Source organism: Salvelinus alpinus, chromosome 31 (genome assembly GCF_045679555.1).
Source record: "Salvelinus alpinus chromosome 31, SLU_Salpinus.1, whole genome shotgun sequence".
In the NCBI taxonomy this organism is placed as follows: Eukaryota; Metazoa; Chordata; class Actinopteri; order Salmoniformes; family Salmonidae; genus Salvelinus; species Salvelinus alpinus.
In genome coordinates this window covers 6,319,483-6,339,330 of record NC_092116.1, presented here as the reverse complement: position 1 = coordinate 6,339,330, position 19,848 = coordinate 6,319,483, and the positions used below count along the sequence as shown (strand labels likewise).

Genomic DNA, 19,848 nt, shown 5'->3' with positions numbered 1-19,848 from the left:
AACGCCCCACTGACGTTTAGTGTTTGCTGCACAGCTGAGCCTCATTTTAAAGGGGACGTGGGAGTGGGAACTGGGTCAAGATAAAGATATTTTACAAATTTAACAGTGGACACAGCGATAGATAGTACATGTGACTTCGTAACAAAGCAATCAGTGTAGCATGTTTAAGTATTTACCGAAATACGTTTTCCCTTTTCCGGATCTTTCCTGTTATTTCTACGAATTGCATACCGAAATAATATTCATAGAATTTGGCTTGGACATTGAGGTTGCAAGCTAACAGGTGTTGAACATTGGGGAAAATCTACTTTGCTAGTGTACTGTTGCATTTTTACCTTGCTTCTATACCGTTTTTCATGGGCCTAAATAGTGTAGGCCTACCATCCAAATTAATAATTTAACCCTGATATTAAATATGCTTTTCTCAGACCAGCAGTAACAACCTGCCCATGTTCCACTACCAAGAGGAGGGGATAGATGACCTGTTCCCAGGGGAGCAGGGCTCAGCTGGTGTTGGGGAAGACTTTTCCCTGGCTGAGGCCCTCCTGCACCTAGTAGAGTCTCAGTCTCTCCCCCTGATCCCCTCAAGTGTTCCACCCGCTACACGACAGCTCTGCAGCCGCTATGCTGAGTTGGGCTTCTGCATGCACGCAAAGCGCTGCCAGTTTGCCCACAGCTTCCATGAGCTCCATATGCCCTGCACTCCTCAGCTGTTCGGTGGTAGAGCCTTGTCTACAGCCTCAGACATGTTTTCCTCCTGCTCATCCAAATCCCCCTCTGGACTATCCTGCCCGGTCTGGCCAGACTCGTCGTCTCCCTGACCACCCTGCTGAACGAGCCTGTGGCTCATCATGTCTTCACCTTCTCCTGCCAGCTGAACGATCTGCTGCTGCCTTTGGCCCTCAGGCTCCAGCAGCTAGCGAACAGCCAGGCCGTGGCTGCTGCCTGCACCATGCAGGATGTATGGGAGAACAAGCCATGGTCACTGTAGTCAAGACCACAGTATTTTCGTTGAAAAGTATAGTGTATATAGTGATTGAAAGCCATATGTGTACTATGTATTTTATTTGAGGGAGGTGAATCAGTTATCAATGTTGGATTCATGAATGTCATGTCTAATTTAAGTTTTTCACTTAAATGTATTGTGATGCTTCTGCCTCAAAGTAAGCTTTTTTTTTTAAATGCATGTTCTGTCACTGAACTATCTGGAACTTCTCACTGCTAAATGAACTCTTGCTTTTTTTGTCTGCGTAGGCTTTCTACCTATTTGGGTTTATTTGGCCATCAGGCTTTACTTTAGATTTGTTGCATAAACCATGTTCTCCAATGGCAACTTTTCTATCAATGTACTTGACTATTTTGGGATGCAACCTTCAGGCTGTGTGGATTCGAATGCACTCCTTTTATTAAAGACATTGTTTTATCTTCCTGGCACTGCTATTGCAGATACATCTTTAAGGATCTACTTGCAGTAACGTTTATTTTCCTCTGAAACGTGGCGTTCAACCAAGTCTCTCTGGATAAGCACATCTAAATGAAAATGTCATGTACATGTATAATTGCACAGGCTCGCGCATCTATCAAGACTAGTATAGGACTTACAATGACTATTTTGGCAATTCAAACACTCTTTATGGTTGATCTGATGAGACGCAATTGCGGCGCCCCGGGATGCGCAGATGGCAAATTGAGTTCATTATTTCTGTGCGCCTCTATTTTCGTTAAGATGTGGATGGCTCTGTATTGATAGGATAATACAGGACCTCCTGACAACCAAACGCACTCACTTCTTGATAACTTCCTTCACAACAGCGCTGCTCAGCGGCGCGTAAGAAGTGTCAATGCCCTGACTTCTGCAGAGTCCATATCACCCTTAATACTGCACAGCCAAAGCAGACCTGGCCCAGCGTCGTTAGGGTTTGGCAGGGTTACTACAGTCCAGTTGGTGGCGGTAATACCTTAAAATTGGCTGCCAACCGCCATAAACAAATAATCCACAGAAGAAGAATAAGTAGCGGTTGTGGGAGTGACGCACATTTGAGTGATAGGGAATTGGACCAATCTTTGGAAGGCTGACTTTCCGGAAAATGTCAGCGCACCCGAGTGAGGTTCCTGTGCGCGGTTTAGAGCGATAACCTTGCAAATTCATACTGTCCAGTTGCACCAGTTGGTAAGTGATTGAGTCGCATTGAGCTACAGTCTGTTGGCATTGTTTTCGTGTAAAGTTTTAATCGTTGCCTGCACGAATCAGTTAATATTGAAGGGTGCACGCATCAAAATAAACTGGCTAGCTAATGCTAACAAATCATATTCGTTAGCTAGTAAGCTAACTATACCAGCAAGTTACACATGTGTGGTTATTTTGCAGGTCTCTCTCCGCAGAGCTGCGGGTCTACCGGAACGCTGCCGTGAGCATGGAGGAGAGGCGCTTCGCTGAAGTCCCCAGAGAGTCTGTCAAACTCATGGCTGAGAGTGCGGGAGTGGAACTCAGCGACGATGTGGCTGCATTGTTGGCTGAAGATGTCTGCTACCGGCTTAGGGAAGCCACACAGGTAAACAATAAAACCGGTGCCAAATCGATGTTGATTGTTCGATGTCGTGAGGGCCAGTAGTTTTCACTCGCCATTTGTTCTGACCAGGACGAACGCTGAGCCCCATTCATAGGTAAAGTATGTAAAGTTGGCTATTTGTAGATATTTGTTTGTCTGATGTGACTTTGACCAACACAGAGCAGCTCTCAGTTCATGAGACATGCCAAGAGGAGGAAGCTGACAGTAGAGGACTTCAACAGAGCACTGCGCTGGAGCAATGTGGAGGTGAGAGAATGCCTACTGTTTTATTGAAGGTATACATGCAATGAGTGTACTAAACATTAGGAACACCTTCCTACTATTGAGTTGCACCCCCTTTTGCTCTCAGAACAGTCTCAATTCGTCAGGGCATGGACTCGACAAGGTGTCGAAGGCGTTCCACAGGGATGCTGGCCCATGTTGACTCCAATGCTTCCCACAGTTGTGTCAAGTTGGCTGGATGTCCTTTGGGTGGTGGACCATTCTTGATACACACAGGAAACTGTTGATAGTGGAAAAGCCCAGCATTGTTGCAGTTCTTGACACAATCAAACCGGGTGCGCCTGGTACCTACTACCAAAGGCACTTCAATCTTGTTTTGCCCACCCTCTGAATGGCACACATACACAGTCCATGTCTCAGCTGTCTCAAGGCTTAAAAAACATTATTTAACCTGTCTCCTCGCCTTAATCGACACTGATTGAAGTCGATTTAACAAGTGACGTCAATAAGGGGTCATAGTGTTCAGCTAGTCAGCCTGTCATTGAAAGAACAGGTTTTCCTAATGTTTTTACACTCAGTGTATACTCAGTGTATACATTGTGTGAGCCTGTTTCAACTGGATCCCGCTTGCCGGGTGACGTCAGTCTTTATTATTGTTACTCTAACTGAACTCCTATCTGTACTGTCTTCTCTTTTTGCCAGGCCATAGCTGGCTACGGTGCGCAAGATGCCCTACCTTTCCGACCGATCAAGGAGGGCGAGCTATTCTTTGTGGACGACCGTGATATCAACCTGGTTGAACTTGCCCTGGCCACCAACATACCCAAGGGCTGTGCAGAGACCATGGTGCGAGGTATGACCGCCGATATGCTTGTTATAGAAATGCGTCTCACTGACTTACTACATACTAACCCGCCACCTGCAAATCAATAGTCAAATCGATACTCATTCTACTTGTAAGAGATTTAGTAGAATTGATGGTGACTATGATTTGTTCTCCTACTAGTGAACGTGTCTTATCTGGATGGGAAAGGCAACCTGGAGCCTCAAGGTACAGGTAAGGGCTCAGATTAAATTTGAACGTTGGGTGATATTTGCTCCCATGGCTTTTTCAGTGGTTGATCCCTCCTTTTACTCTCCTTCACAGTTCCCAGTGCTGTACAAACTCTCTCGGAGGATCTGCTCAAGTACTACCAGCAGATCACCCGGGCCATACTGGGAGAGGACCCACACCTTATGAAGGTAGAGTTTTGTCCTGGCATCGACATGTGATAGAACTCATTTGATTGGAGAAACTGTTGAAATCGCTCAAACATTTGAATCCATGGTGGATGAACTATTTCTTCATCAGGTGGCTTTGCTGGATCTCCAGTCCAACTCCAAGATTGCTGCCCTCCTGCCATATTTTGTATATGTCATCAGTGGGGTATGTTATACTTATTTGAAACACAAAATCTAATGTCATAGATGCATTCAAATCTCTAGTCGTTTAGTGCCTACAGGGCACTCAGTTTTTCCTGATCAGGAGAAACTCTAGAAGACCCTAATCATACAGTAGCCTATAACTCGGCCCTGGATTTGATCCTCGTCAGGAAAAAGTCCTGACCGTATCCTTACTAAATGTAGCTAGTACTGTGCTTCATATGTACCCCTCTCTCCACTCTGCCCACCAGGTGAAGTCTGTGAGCCACGACCTGGAGCAGCTGAACCGTCTGCTGCACATGGTGAAGAGCCTGGTGCAGAACCCCTACTTATACCTTGGCTCCTACGTGCGCAGCCTGGTGTCCAGCGTCATGTACTGCATCCTGGAGCCGCTGGCCGCCTCCATCAACCCCCTCAACGACCACTGGACCTTAAGGGACTACGCAGCACTGCTGCTCAGCCACATCTTCTGGTATGACCCACCACCCATAAAGATGCACTATATATACAGTACAGATGTGTACAGTAGAATGACTAGACTGTGGACAAAGCCCCTCAGACCATGGCAGTTTGACTGATACACCTATAGGTTCATGAGAGAGAAAAAAACAAAGGCCTGCACACTGTAATGCTCCTAATACCACCTTTAAATAATGTTTTGGTCAAAAGTGGACCATCTTAGTCTCTGTGACACTGTCAACAACAGAATCACGGCCATCTTGACGTAATTCTCTCCAAAACGTGTGTCTTTGTCAGGACCCATGGAGACCTGGTCAGTGGTCTGTACCATCAGATTCTGCTGTCTCTGCAGAAGGTTCTGTCAGACCCGGTCCGCCCGCTGTGTTCTCACTATGGAGCTGTCGTGGGGCTACACGCACTCGGATGGAAGGTAACCACGTTTCCTCTATCTTGATCGTCTTTGATTGAGACTATGTTTTCTTTCATTTCTGTTGGTTCATTTTAGGATCTTTGCTGATCACTGTCTGTGTCTGTGTGTGTCTTTTCTAGGCTGTTGAGCGGGTGTTATATCCACACCTGCCAGCCTACTGGGCTAACCTGCAAGCTGTCCTGGATGATTACTCAGTCTCCAACGCCCAGGTGAAAGCAGACGGACACAAGGTCTACGGAGCCATCCTGGTAAGTGCAGCAGACCAGTCACTGAGTCTGAAATGTGGTGCGTTTTCTGTGACGCGTACTAGAGAACGACCGTCAATCGGCCAGGCCGATATATCGGGCCGATATTTGCCTTTTCTAGTCTTTCGGCCCTTCTCTATTGGCTTTGTCGACAATCCCTCGACATAGTAAAGCTGCTGCTATGCCAGCCGCCCCTTACTGCCTGAGCTACGAGCACTGCCCAATGCCGAGGAATGTCTATCTGGGAAAATCAGCAGCAGCACGATAGCTCATTCTCCAACAGAAAGGTGCAGTATTGGTGAATTGACACTGTGACTCCTGTTGCAAATGATTAGTTTAGTTTATTTACTTATAAAGCTCATGTCGACGTGTCTGGACATGCATGCAATAAGCAAGCAAGCTAAGCAGATAGCAAAAATGACTGACCAACCCTTTAATTAATTTGTGGTGTTAGCTAGGTAGCTATATTAGCTACTATGACACTTGACGTTATTTAGCAGATGCTACTTACAGTAGTGACTGCATACATTTTCCATACTAGTCCCCCGTGGGAATTGAACCCTGGCATTGCAAGCGCCGGGCTCTACCTACTGAGCTACATGGGACTACTATGCTGGCTAGATGTACATGGTACTAAGATATCAGAGAGGAGATAATAGCCAACGTTAGCTGGTTCTCATTTTGAACGTGCACCTTTTTTTTGGTAGCGAGCCCTCTGACTTGCGTTGTAACGTTAGCTATTTACCGGTGTGCTGATCTGACCAGTAGCTATCGTATCTGTAAATTGACAGTTGATAGTCGGGTTAGATTGTTATCACAATGGGGAGAGAAGGAAGTGTCTTTAAAATGCCTAAATGAAGGTTGTCAATAGGTTTAGCTACCTAAGAATCTTCCTACATGTTTATGGAACAAGAAAGCTGTAGATCTGCGCCCGTGTGTGCGTTCTTCTCAAACTATGGTTTCTGGTTTCGTAAGCCCCCCCCCCGTGATCACAAATCATGACATTACGTTGGGCCCGTTTGCATTGAAAATATGTTATTTTATATTCTCAAACTAACAGCTGTGCCTATGTCCTTCCATACAGACATGACACTCTTGAGTGATGCTTTTAATCAAATGTTGTTGATCAGTAGGCTAATATGAGTCCCAAATGGAAGGTTAACAGATTGTTTGTCATCTGTAGCACCGTACACTCCACCGATGAGCCAAAACAAGCTCAATAACTCAATGCATGCACACGCTCCTATTGAATATGCGTTCACCTGTATTGTGAGTAGGCCTATGCCATCTCCATTAACCCAGTTTATCAAGAGATTTACCATTCAAATAAAATTATTGAAATTGTTATGTAATTAGATTGGTAAAAATAAAGTCAAATGTATTGTTTGATTTAAAATGCATACACGGCTGTCTCTGGGAAATTTTGTCATTAAAATGTTATAATGTAATGATATTGAATATCGGCCTAAAATACTGTCCTCGTTGACCCCCAAAATCGGCACCGGCCCTAAAAAAATCCATATCTGCCGTTCTCTAATGCAATCAAAGCTTTCCAAAGTAATACAAGAGATTCCCAATAATGTATTGTTACGAATTGCATTTATGTTGCGCTTTTCACCTGATCTCAAAGGGCTTTACATTTTTTATGTTTGGTAACACACCCAATCAACCTCCAGTGTGCCCACTAAGTACCAATCCCCCCTCTGTCCTGCAGGTGGCGGTGGAGCGCCTGCTGAAGATGAAAGCCCTGTCTCTGTCCCAGCCAGCGGAGGGGAGCAGCAGCGCCCAGCCGGGCTCTGGGGGCGTGATGGGTTTCAGGATGAGTTCCCCCGGGCTCAGCCCCCCTCCAGAGCCCCTCTCCGAGGCCGCCCTGGGCATCGCCAGCCACCTGCAGGGACCTGGGGGGGCTGGCACCCCCTGGGATGACTGGACCCCCGTCCCCCTACCCGCCATGTACTGTGAGCTCTACTCCTTCTTCGGCGACAGCCTGGCGGTACGCTTCAGCACGGGCCCCAGCTTGGGAGGTTGCCCCCCGTCAGCCCCCTCCCAGCCCTCTGATACGAGGAAGGAGCCCCCTGGTCCCGCTGCCAACCCAGACACCACGCGCAAGATGCCCCAGCTCACTGCTAACCTCAACATCAGCCCTCGGCAAGACGGGAGCCCTCGTACTGAGCCCGCCCCACCCAGTCTAGCTGCCACTGCTCCAGGAAGGTAATGTAGCATCTGTATAACTAGTTATATTATATGTGGGGGTCAAAGGCACAGCTCTCTCATAAATTACAAAATATCCTTTATTTATTTAGATTGCATACAACAGTACAATTTACAATGCACTTATGTGCAAATAAATTCTGATTTCTATCTCATCTTACACATTGTCCACATTGCCATTTTTTGAATACTAAGCAATGTTAAGAAGTGATAATGAGTGATGTGATCAGAGCGGGTGTCTCGCAGACCATAAGACAGCCTGTTTAAATCACACCATAGAGAAACGGGAGCAAAAAAGACAATCAGACAGCTGGTCCAGACAGAAAGCTGGTGTCTAACACTCCACACACGTTTAGAACAAATAAAGAAGTGCTTATGTTTTTCTGAAGAATATATACAGGTAACTACCAAAATAAAGGAAACGCCAAAATAGTGGCTTAATAGGCTGGTCAGAAAATCTTTGGCGTTGACAGAAATAATGGACAACTGGGTGTTTTTTTATACATGACCCTAAGCATGATGGGATGCTATATGCTTAATTAAATCAGGAACCACACCTGTGTGGAAGCACCTGGTTTCAATATACTTTGTATCCCTCATTTACACCCGTGTTTCCTTTATTTTGGCAGTTACATGTACCTTTTGAAGGCTGAAATTATTTAGCTACTATAGCTAACATGTTCCTTTTACCTCTATTTCCTTCTCTCAGGTCCCTGGCTCGCTCTTCCTCCTCATCTTCCATCCAGCGCAGAAACTCCTCCTCCCGGCCAGGACAGCGCTCAGCGGGTCCATCCCGCGATGTGTTCACCAAGGCCCGTTTCCCCCCTCCTCAGACCGGACCCCCCACATTCTCCTTCCTCATCGGGGGACGTCAGATGGGCCGGCGCTGCCAGGGGCGCCGCTTCCAGACCAGCTTCAGCTCTCCCACACCCCTGTCCACCGTACCGCCCCGTGCCTACGCCCACAAGCTGCCTGTCATCGGGAGGGTTGGCAAACCGGTGCACCGCTGGACCTGCTCCCATTACTCCCTGCACCTGCCCCTCTGAGAGAACAGTGAGACTATGGTTGGGGGTCAGGGGTCAAGGCCTTGGAACAGGCTGAGGCTACTTCACTGCTCAGTAGTGCAGGTGGAGTTCCCTATATCCTCCCTCCCTAGTCAGCCTATGACATAAGAGGTAGACTAGGACTAGAGGATAGGCACATTAGGTGGGAGGGACCCTACTGGATTCGCATAAGAGACACTGACTCATGTACACATCGTTCTAGAGCTCCGATTTTCCATCCTGAACATCACTGACGTCATGATTTGACCTCATTTGTTCTTGAGTTCCCAGTTGTCTTGAATGCACCATAAGGACACTACTAGTTTGACAACTTCAGACTAACTTGCCTGCAGGAGCTGGCCTGGGGTGTGTTGAATAGTGGAATCCATGGATGTGGAAGGAGTATTCACACCGAGGGGAGAGCTTGACACTGTCTTAAAACACGGACAATGTATTTTCTGCCATGTACCTGAGTAATTTTACCATCCTGTACATGTATATGGACGATAGCCAATATCCTAAAATAAATATTCTTAAAATATTACATATTTTCCACTTCCATTCATTATTTACAGTGAAATTCAAACTTGATATGTTTTCGACAGCTTTTTCCTATTTAATTTGAGTTAATTCATTTCCAGAATTGACATTCTATTGAGTTATCTCAATGAGTGGAATGGTGTTTGAATTGTGTTTTAAATATTTAAAACTAGTGGCTCACCTGCGTCTGAGTATTTGGTTACCTACACTAGCGATACACAGCAAGGTCAGTCCGACAAACAACCATGGTCTGTTGGGTCGACTCGTTCCAGAGGTTCTGTCGGAAGCATGCCTTCTGGTTCCTGCTCCTCAGCTACATCCTCTTCACACTCTTTGGGGGTCTGGTGCTCATGGCTATTGAGCAGCCCCAGGAAAACAGGCTCAGAGCACAGGTCCTTGAACTCCGAGAGCACTTTCTGAGGGACAACTACTGCGTACCGGAGAGCAGGCTGGATACAATTATTGTGAAAGCGTCATTTTCTGCTAATCGGAACATTGCTGTCTTAGATGCACACAGAGATGATTGGAGCTGGGATTTTATCTCGTCCATGTTCTTTGTGATCAATGTTTTGACTGTCCGTGGTAAGAAGAACAAATAAATAAAGCTTGTTGATTCCACAGTTAGATTGAAATGATGTACATTTTATGATTTATTGTAGGTCCAAATAATCACAGATTGAACCTCTTGAATAGTTCTCTCGTGCAATGTAGTTTGTTAGTGAGGATAGTGTAGGCTAGGCTACATCCTGTTGCCGCAGGCCAAAGTCAGGTGCAAAAACTAAAAGATGGCTTTAGGGCCTATGTAGATGTGTGCACACATCTCACAACTACCCTAGTAAAACATGCTTTAGGTTATTGTTTAGGTTACTTGTTCCACGTGGAAGTCAGAATCCCTGTTTTGCTCAAATCCACTTTTTATGCCAACTGTTTTTTTTCCCAGGTTATGGTAACTCCAGTCTCCTATCTGATGGCGGCAAACTTTTCTGCATCTTCTACTGCCTGCTGGGAATCCCCCTCACCCTTTTTGTCCTCTCCTGCCTGTCTGACCTCATGCTGCCCATCCTTACCCACGGCCCTGTGCGCCACCTCCAGACCTACTGGGGCCTGCCCTACGGCCGAGCAGTGCTGCTCCATGCCAGCCTCTTCTCTCTGGTCCTGGTGATACTCCTGTTCTTCCTGCCCGCTACCAGCCTCTGCTACCTGGAGCCGGAGTGGAGCTTCCTGGACGCCCTGTTCTTCTGCGTGGTCACCCTCAGCACCATCGGCCAGGGGGACTACCTACTGGGGAAAAGGCGCAACAAGGCGACCAAGGAGTGCATGGAATTCCTCACCTCCTGTGAGAGTAGCCATAGCAGAGTTGTGGTCAATTCAATTTAGCCTTTTTTTTTTTTTTTTGCAGTCGATTTCAGAATTGGCAGTAATCAAGATGGAAATGGAATTTACGCTAATCGTGCCTGGTCCTCCACACAGGCTTCTGCTTCCCCTCTTGTCCTCACAGCTTTGTGATAATCGGATGTATCCGTCTCATACGTCTGCCGTTTTATTTTTTCTCCACAGGTTATTTAATGGCTGGCATCGTGGCGATTCTGACGTTCCAGGAGACTGCCACGGAGGTGCCACAGGTCCAAGCAGTGCTCCGGCTGTTCTGTGGACCCCAGGACAGAGAAGTGAAGGGAACAGACCGGGATAAGATGGTACTCAGTGCAGAGGACTCTGGACCCAGAGGAGCTCCTGTACACCCTCCCCGACTCAATCTCCCCCTGTCCTCTGGAACCGCCTGCACCCCTGTCTCCTGACCAGCCGACTCCCCAAGAGCCTGACCCCAAACCTATTCTAAGGTAGCCAGAACACTGTTCCTAACTCCCACCATTAGCATTCAAAGACATTGAAATAGATGGATGAATGATTTGGCTATGTTGCTAAAATTCTTCGTCTTGGGGACTAATATATTAATGTATTTATTTGTTTGTATAAGAACTGTTAAAGTTATTTGAATTTGACCTCTCTAGTCTACATGTTAGCTGCTTAAAGGGATACCTTGGGATTTTGGCAATTTATCTACTTCCCTCGAGTCCGATGAACTCGTGGATACCACTTTTTTTTATGTCTGCGTGCAGTTTGAAGAAAGTTGCTAGCTAGCACAATTGCTAGTTGCTAGTGCTAGCGCAATGACTGGAAGTCTATATATATACCCATAGACTTCCTGCTAGCAGATACCCATATACTTCCAGTCATTGCACTAACAACGACTTCTAACTTCCTCCATACTGGACATAAACATAGTCTCCACGAGTTCATCTGACTCTGGGGAAGTAGATATAGGGCTAATTGCCAAAATCCGGAAGTATCCCTTTGAGGTCATTGTTGATTTGTAAATAAAATCATATATTCATATTGCGTGAATGGTATTGATTTAGACTTCCAATAATAATGTGAAACAGGTGATGAGGTAATTTTTTGTTGTTGATGATTGTAAACCCCTGATGGAATGGTTGAGTTTGTATTCTGGTTATTTGAATTGTACAATACAGTTCAGTGACAATAGATTCCCTGTTTGTTTTGCGAAGATGAAAAGTGATTGTAATATCTGAGAAGCCAGACAGTCTTATTAAGTACTAATAACAGACATCTGCATTTGCAGGGCCAGTTCTTCTGTCTTTGTCATATAGACCCATTTAGTTAAGGTGTTATGAGAAACAAAGCGTTCCCATTTCTCCCACTCCATACCATGACTTAAAATGAAAATAATTTTATGACGTATTCCAAAAACAATTGTTAGTATCGAAGTCCTACACTTTCCTATTAGAAGTGGTAGTCAACTAAATGACTTGCAACACAGTCAGTCCCTGATGAATGTAATGGCTTAAGACTGTCATGATTATGAATGGACTAAACAGGTGAGGCAATTTTTTTTCCTGTCTGTCGTTTTCACCCACTTTTATACTGGGCATGCTCTGTACAAGTTTTTTTTTGGTTGCACCTTTCACTGAATAAAATCGTAAATGTACCATATCTTGTGAGTAGAGCTCTCTGATGATCCTTTGCCATTGACAGCAGCCCAGTTAATGTCTGTCCTGCCCTGCTTTGACTCTGTATGAAAGAGAGGGGGCACATGGGACATGATTCAGAGCCTGTGCCTAGTACTGGCAGCCCTGGCACCCTACCAGGCAGCCTCTCAGGCATCCTCTATAAACATATCCACGGTAGTTCTTATTGGGTCATTTAGAGGACCTTGAACTGGATCTGGGTATGAATTGAGGTGGAGGGTGGTGTCTTCCTGGTTGTTGTTGTACCCCAAATAATCCTATATCCAATTTCACTGTTGCTAAGTTTTGTAGCAACTGGCCATGTTTGAGAGCATCAATTCTACTTAGTAGCTGATCACCGACTGAGCAGACTGACTGATCTACAAATCATAATTAGTAGTTATTTAGGGATGGGAGGTGATTGGTAGATCAGACTGATCAGAGTTGATGCTCTCGAACACAGCTGCTCTCTTTCATGGATTAACTGTCCCGTCATGTGCCGCCCTTTGCTGCCTGAGTCACAGGTTTGCAATCCCAGTTGTCCCCATTTAGGTTGAGAGACGGACAGGCTGATGCTGGTATGCACTGGTCAGAAGAACAACGGCGGAGGGATCAGAGGTGACATGACCCCCCTCCCCCAACGCATGCCCCTGATTGGGTCGCTCTTATGTATGAGGACCCGGTGGACAATCTGTCACTCCCTCTAACACACACAGTCGAAGTCGGGAAGTTTGCATACACGTTAGTCAAATACATTTACACTCAGCTTTTCACAATTCCTGACATTTAATCCTAGCAAATATTCCCTATTTTAGGTCAGATAGGATCACCACTTTATTTTAAGAATGTGAAATGTCAGAATAATAGTAGAGAGAATGATTTATTTCAGCTTTTATTTCTTTCAATACATTCCCACTGGGTCAGATGTTTACATACACTCAATTAGTATTTGGTAGCATTGCCATTAAATTGTTTAACTTGTGTAAAACGTTTCAGGTAGCCTTCCACAAGCTTCCCACAAGTTGGGTGAATTTTGGCCCATTCCTTCTGACAGAGCTGGTGTAACTGAGCCAGGTTTGTAGGCCTCCTTGCTCACACACGCTTTTTCAGTTCTGCCCACAAATGTTCTATGGGATTGAGGTCAGGGCTTTGTGATGGCCACTCCAATACCTTGACTTTGTTGTCCTTAAGCCATTTTGCCACAACTTTGGAAGTATGCTTGGGATCATTGTCCATTTGGAACACCCATTTGCGACCAAGCTTTAACTTCCTGACTGATGTCTTGAGATGTTGCTTCAATACATCCACATAATTGTCCTCCCTCATGATGCCATCTATTTTGTGAAGTGCACCGGTACCTCCTGCAGCAAAGCACTCCCACAACATGATGCTGCTACCCCCGTGCTTCACGGTTGGGATGGTGTTCTTCGGCTTGCAAGCCTCCCCCTTTTGGGGAGCCATGACATAATTTTCTGGAATTTTCCAAGCTGTTTAAAGGCACAGTCAATTTAGTGTATGTAAACTTCTGACCCACTGGAATTGTGATACAGTGAATTGTAAGTGAAATAATCTGTCTGTAAACAATTGTTGGAAAAATTACTTGTGTCATGCACAAAGTAGATGTCCTAACCGACTTGCCAAAACTATAGTTTGTTAACAAGAAATTTGTGGAGTGGTTGAAACACTTATGTTGGAGTCATTAAAACTAGTTTGTGTAAACTTCCGACTTCAACTGTACATTCAATGTACACAGAGAAGGGGGATTCCCAACCAGGTGGTAACATTATCTAACTCCTAGCCTCATGGGACACAGACTGGTGTCTTGCGATTGCTGTTGCATATAATGTAGCTATTGACACAGCATATGTCATAGTGCACTCTCAAAGACCATAGGTAGTTTAGTGCTAAATTTGGAGGGGAATACTGTGTAAAATCTGATCTGGTGCCAGGAATATATAGCTGCTCTTTTAATCCAAGAACACGTGATTGTATGCATTGCAAAAGCCCTATATGAACTCTTATATCCTGTAGGCCTCAATTAGCGTTACGATGTTCAGTGACCTTGTTAACATTTTTCCAGTATGTCTCTGGGTTCTCGCTGTCACCCTCCCCTTCATTTTGATGAACAGTCGGCAGGTGTTTGGCCCTGCGTGTCTATATTTATCAAGGAGGGGACTATGGGACATAACTCTGCATGCTGCAGTGGCTCTGATCTCTCCATGACTCATATAACCACCATGTTATTTTCCACTCCTAGAAAGAGAGGGACATTATGGCCTCATCCCTTTTCTCAGTCAACTATTCAGTTGGCAACTTTTGGAATTCCTCTAATTTCCAATGTTTACTGCAGTTTCAACTTTGTCACATAGAAACATTTGTGACAGGTAATCAACTTGGCCCAGAGTCTAATTAACAGCCTTAACGATTGCTCTGACGACCTCTTGTGGCTGAGACTTCCAGCCTATTCCTCCTCTACCAATTATGTCAACTAACCTGGACAGCATCCTTATTTTAAAGGGAGCTCAGTCAATCTCGTCAGAGACATGACATGTTGTACCCCATTTTGGCTCTAAATCCTCCATTTTAAGTCAGCTGTCTGCATACAGTTGCCCTGAAGTGCCATTTCTCCCAGCACATCCTGTGGACCCAGGTGGCACTGAATGACACAAGTGGGACCCTGCAGCTGGAAAATAGGAAGTGCAGCGACCAATAGGTGGCCCACCAACAGGAAAAAGATTGTTGTGGAAACATATTACCTCTAAATAACCTGTCTAGATGAGTTAATAAGGGAGTGGGGTGGGTGGTAACAGCACTGAGCCTTTATCTAAAATGTTTTATGAGATTGGAGAACACATTGGGAGGGAACTTAGACCATTCCGCCATACAGAATCTTTCCAGATCCATTTCAATGGGTTTCAGAGACTGAAATGGCCATTGCAAAATGTTGATTTTGTTGTCAATTAACCATTTCTTTCTGGATTTTAATGTGTGCTTGGGGTTATTGTCTTGCTGGAAGATCCACTTCCGGCCAAGTTTCAGCCTCCTGGTAGGGGCAACCAGGTTTTTTGGCTAAAATATTCTGGTACCAGGTAAAGTTCATCATGATACCATTGAACTGAACAAGGGCCCCAGTACCAGTGGAAACAAAATAGCCCCATAACATCAAAGATCCACCATATTGTACAGTAGGGTACGGGGTTATTTCCTGCTTATGCATCCTTATTTTGACGCCAAACCCACCACTGATGTATAAGGCCAAAGAGCACTATTTTCATGTCATCTGACCATAGCGCAGGTTCCAATCCAAGTGTCAATGCCGTTTAGCAAACTCCTGGCGTTTACATTTGTTGGATGACATGAAAATATAGCCCTTACACTTTTGTTCTCATGGCCAGTAATAAACTCCCCAGCTGCCTGTGTCTGTCAGCGTTGCGCCACAACTTATAAATAAACACCAGAGTAAACTGAAAAGTCCCCTGCTATTAGGTACAGTGTACTGTAGCCTTTGGTTTGCTGTATGAAGGGACTAAGCAAGAACATTTTGCCCTGACATGTTTCCTGGCCCCCCAAATATCCGGTACTTACATGTCCCCCAGTTATTTTGTTTAGGCTATTGGTACCTATTGAATACCTCTTACCACACCTCAGCAAAGCCAGGACCATAGTGGGTTTATTACCATGGGATTACATTGGCATGTCCCCCTCCCCAACCCCCACAGTGCACCCTTTGACTCAAAAATATATAAATTGCTTCCCACACTCATCTCAAACAATGGACTAGTTGCAGTTGGAATAAGGAGATGCTTTCTTATTTTTCAGACATGTATTTTTTTTTTATACCAGTAGAATATTATTTAAATATCATACTGGTCAATTAAAAAAAAAAAATAATAATTATAGGCTACAAGTGAAAATGCAATACCTCAATTGATGTTTAATAAAAAAGTGTTATTGAATGAGAAATTGTTATGTTCATATCAATTTTTTTGCTTGGGGTGTCGTCTCACTGTTCGGCTCTGTCGTGGCGTGCGTTTGTTATGCCTGAATTCTGTGTGTGACATTCGGGACATGTGAACACCAGTCAGACTGTTGAACAGTGAGTGAACGTTGACGGTCTTTCTTTCGCAGCAAACGCAAGTGCTGCGGCAACATACTGGTGTTTCCCCAAGCAGTGAGGACAGAGGGGAACTGTGGAGAGGATTTATACCAATGTCTCTTGAGAAAATAACATTATAGCCTCCAAACATGACTTCAGTTTGGAAGAGACTTCAGCGTGTCGGCAAGAAAGCCTCGAAATTTCAGTTTGTGGCGACTTTTCAAGAACTGACGGTAGAATGCACGAAGAAATGGTAAGTGAACATCATTTACATTTTAGTCATTTAGCATACGCTCTTAGTCTTATCCACAGCAAATTACAGGAGCAATTAGGGGTAAGTGCCTTGCTCAAGGGCACATCGATAGGGTTTTCACGTAGTCAGATCGAGGATTCGAACCAGCGACCTTTCGGTTACTGTCCCAACGCTCTTAACAGCTAGGCTACCTGCCACCCTTTACTGGAGTTAGCCTTGATAAAGTTGTCATGTCTGAACCGATAAAACACAACCTCGTGGGGTTTGAAACTTTTGTCACCTTGTCCTTCATTTCTTTGTCCCCTGCTTGAGATGTCATTTAATCAGGTCATACTTTCAGATTCATATTTGGTTTGTGTGCAATGCGCAATGATATGTTTGTTGTCCGCTTCTTACTGCTATCACATTGACTCCCCCATTTTTGTTGATCGTACACGTTTATTGCACAGGGCACTATGCATGAATATACTGTAGCCTACAGCTTTCTTCAACAGTCAATGCACTTCCGCATTTGTCCTCATGCTGTTTTCCCATTCTAATCATCGTCATGCGACAAGCATCTAAATTGACATTGTTGTTTTGAGCGTAAGCAAAACATATTTTGTCCAAATGTGTCGGCCTAAGCTTTGAAGTGTTACTGTTGTAAATAGATTATGACATGCATATAACAGGCGTAAATAGATGATGTCATAAATTATCATATTCTATTTACACCTGTATGTATGACATCATCATACAGCACCTGTAGTGAATTGTTTTCCCTGTTCCAATCAGGTGATATTATTCTTACACCAATGTATGTAATTATTTTATTTATCCAGGTAAGTTGACTGAGAACACATTCTCATTTACAGCAACAACCTGGGGAACAGTTACAAGGCATGAATGAGCCAATTGTAAACTGGGGATGATTAGGTGACAGATTAGGAATTTAGCCAGGACACCAGGGTTAACACCCCTACAATAAGTGCCATGGGAACTTTAGTGACCACAGAGAGTCAGGACACCTGTTTAACATCACATCAGAAAGACAACAACCTACACCGGGCAATGTCCCCAATCTCTACCCTGGGGTATTTTTTTCAGACCAGAGGAAAGGGTGCCTCCTACTGGCCCTCAAACAGCACTACCAGTAGTATCTGGTCTCCCATCCAGGGACCAACCCTGCTTAGCTTCAGACGCAAGCCAGCAGTGGGACACTGGGTGGTATGCTGCAGTGCTGAAAGACCTCTCTCAATGGTCAGGTGTGTGAGTGTGCACATTCTTGTTCCATGCAGTATAGAGTTAATATGGGTGTCCTTTTCCCCAAAGGTCACATTATACAACAGCAGCTGGGCTGTGTTTCTTTTACACTATTCCACTTTGGCTTTCTGTGTGTCCTCTCTGTTCTAACTGGGCCAGTTGTCCAAATTCAGAGGAGTGTGTTTATTGAACTTAATCTCCATTTATTATTTAAGTAGTTTTACCTTTCATATAGGCCTATTTTAGACCGGCATGTTGCCTTGGCTCCAGGAGCTCTCGTCATTATAGACAATATAGTCTGTGTGTACAACTGTACGGTACGGTATTTCAAGGGCGCAACTTTCACTGGGGTCAGGGGGGACTTGACCCCCCCACATTCTGAAATTGTATTTTTGTCCCCCCCCAGTTTCATCATTGCTCTGTGATACAAAAAGTGGCAACGGTGTGCTTTAGGACCATGCGGATGCCTCGGTGCGGTCGGGTAGGCTGTTTGGCGGTTTCAGCCGGCTGGATTTAGGACCGCTCGGACACCACAGAGCATGCAAACAGAGGCAGCTGTTGTCTGTGTGTGTTATGCTTTTTCTCCGAGTTGTAAAAGCAAGCAGAGCAGAAACTGGCTACTCTTTATTTGACTGATGTAGCTGGCAAGGTAACTGCTGTTTGGAAGAAAAAAAAAGATTCCCAGTGCTGAGCTAGTAGTGTAACTGACATGTAACGTTAGCTAATGTTTCATCCCTTCTCAATTGGACTTCTGTCTGAAGTGAATGAACTAGCTAGCTAACGTTAGCTAGTTAGTATCTACCCCAGCCAGTTCAGCTCTAGTCTCTAGCTATCTGTCAGGTAGCAGTATCTAACAGCTGTTGTGTATATGGAAATGTTTTGTCCTGTTTCAACAGAAGTAAATGAACTTGGCTAGTTTTCGCCAGATGATGTAGCTACCATTAGAGAGAGCCAAAAGTTGGCTAATGTTAGCTAGCTAGCTCACTAACTTTAGCTATTATTTTTGGCTCAATAGACCTGCATCAAATGATGCAACAAGCAGCCAAGCGATTGAAGACCGATATTATTCGTTTTTTGACAGCGCAATGTGAGTTTTTTTAAATTAGAGTCAATATAGCAATGTAACGTTATTTATCTGTCAGTTTCCCTAGGTGATTCCCTACTTTTCACACTGACACGGTATAAACAGCTCTACAGGCTGTTATGGTGTACATCACTATGCTCATCATGTCTTAGCAGGATCGGATGGTGACAGGGTCAGACAGCCAGGGAAGACCAGTCCACGGCGCTCAGGTGAATTCTGCAGTATATTATAACAATCAGTGAATGAATACAAAGTCCCATCTTGAGTTGATGGGTAGACTACAGTCAGGGATCTGGGAATAATGGTCATTTCCATTATTGAACCATTGATTCTCTTCTTGGATAATACAATGTATAAATGTACACCAAGGTAATCTTTTGTCATGCTTCATCTGAGCAGCATCAGATGGTGACAGCAGGGTCAGGCAACCAGGGATGACCAGTCTGTGACGGCACTGAAATGCAACTCTTTATTCTCTCTGTGCGGCAAAAACTGGACAAGCCAGAATCTTCAAAGATTGGAACTATTTAAAGGCAGTCTGACCCCTAAAGTTGATTTCCGAACTGTGTCAAGGGTTGATAGCATCTTTTCCCGATGACACAAGACGTGCCAAACAAAAATGTGAGAAGGCCCTGGGAGACGGTATTGTTGATGATGAATGGATACAGATGTGTTTGAATACCCAGCCATGTTCATATCATCTCAGACGTAAATTACTGCAGTGCAAGACCATCCATAGAGTATACTATTATGCCAGTGGAACTGAATATCATGCACTCAGAAAGGTTATTCCTCTGCTGGAGGTTTAAAACACAAAAGGCGACATATTTGTATATGTTATGGTCTTGTGAAGGCTGGCTGAATTCTGGCAAAGACTATGGTCTTACTGGAGGCTGTCATCTGGAGAAACTGTCACCTAGCATTTATAGCGGCTAAGAAATGCATTGCCGTTAAATTGGAGGGTTGGTTATCTTCCCACAATGTCACAATGGATAGCAGAAATGT

General features: G+C 44.7%; 3 protein-coding genes and 1 long non-coding RNA gene across 12 annotated transcripts in view; all 4 read left to right on the top strand.

Moving 5' to 3' along the window:
* Positions 1-60: 60 nt before the first annotated feature.
* LOC139561217 (uncharacterized) lies at positions 61-1,541 on the top strand. Its single transcript, XR_011672089.1, has 2 exons — positions 61-283; positions 429-1,541. It is a non-coding gene; the product is annotated as an uncharacterized lncRNA (long non-coding RNA).
* A 489-nt stretch (positions 1,542-2,030) lies between these two features.
* Positions 2,031-9,146, top strand: taf6l (TAF6-like RNA polymerase II, p300/CBP-associated factor (PCAF)-associated factor). Of its 2 annotated transcripts, none has more exons than XM_071378173.1 (12): positions 2,031-2,170; positions 2,383-2,552; positions 2,730-2,816; positions 3,495-3,645; positions 3,799-3,849; positions 3,940-4,034; positions 4,144-4,218; positions 4,466-4,686; positions 4,971-5,103; positions 5,223-5,351; positions 7,063-7,559; positions 8,269-9,146. In XM_071378173.1, the coding sequence occupies exons 2-12, from the start codon at positions 2,415-2,417 to the stop codon at positions 8,603-8,605; spliced, it is 1,914 nt and encodes a 637-aa protein (XP_071234274.1). In that variant the 5' UTR covers positions 2,031-2,170; positions 2,383-2,414; the 3' UTR covers positions 8,606-9,146. The 2 variants fall into 2 exon arrangements, with proteins under 2 accessions (XP_071234274.1, XP_071234273.1); XM_071378172.1 differs by having other exon boundaries at positions 2,052-2,170; positions 2,369-2,552.
* Positions 9,147-9,240: 94 nt separating this feature from the next.
* Positions 9,241-11,085, top strand: kcnk7 (potassium channel, subfamily K, member 7). Its single transcript, XM_071378175.1, is given in 4 exon segments — positions 9,241-9,724; positions 10,083-10,478; positions 10,700-10,862; positions 10,864-11,085. Coding segments are annotated over 4 exon segments (1,017 nt in total). The 5' UTR covers positions 9,241-9,387; the 3' UTR covers positions 10,985-11,085.
* Positions 11,086-16,231: 5,146 nt separating this feature from the next.
* LOC139561873 (EH domain-binding protein 1-like protein 1) overlaps positions 16,232-19,848 on the top strand; it is a 63,957-nt gene continuing 60,340 nt past the window's right edge. For 3 of the 8 annotated variants that reach the window (XM_071379239.1, XM_071379238.1, XM_071379237.1), the window contains exon 1: positions 16,233-16,517. In XM_071379239.1, the coding sequence (XP_071235340.1) occupies positions 16,414-16,517 (104 nt within the window). In that variant the 5' untranslated portion in view covers positions 16,233-16,413. Of the gene's footprint in view, positions 16,518-19,848 lie in introns of all 8 variants that reach the window. The other 5 variants (XM_071379236.1, XM_071379235.1, XM_071379245.1 and 2 more) reach the window with 3 other exon arrangements.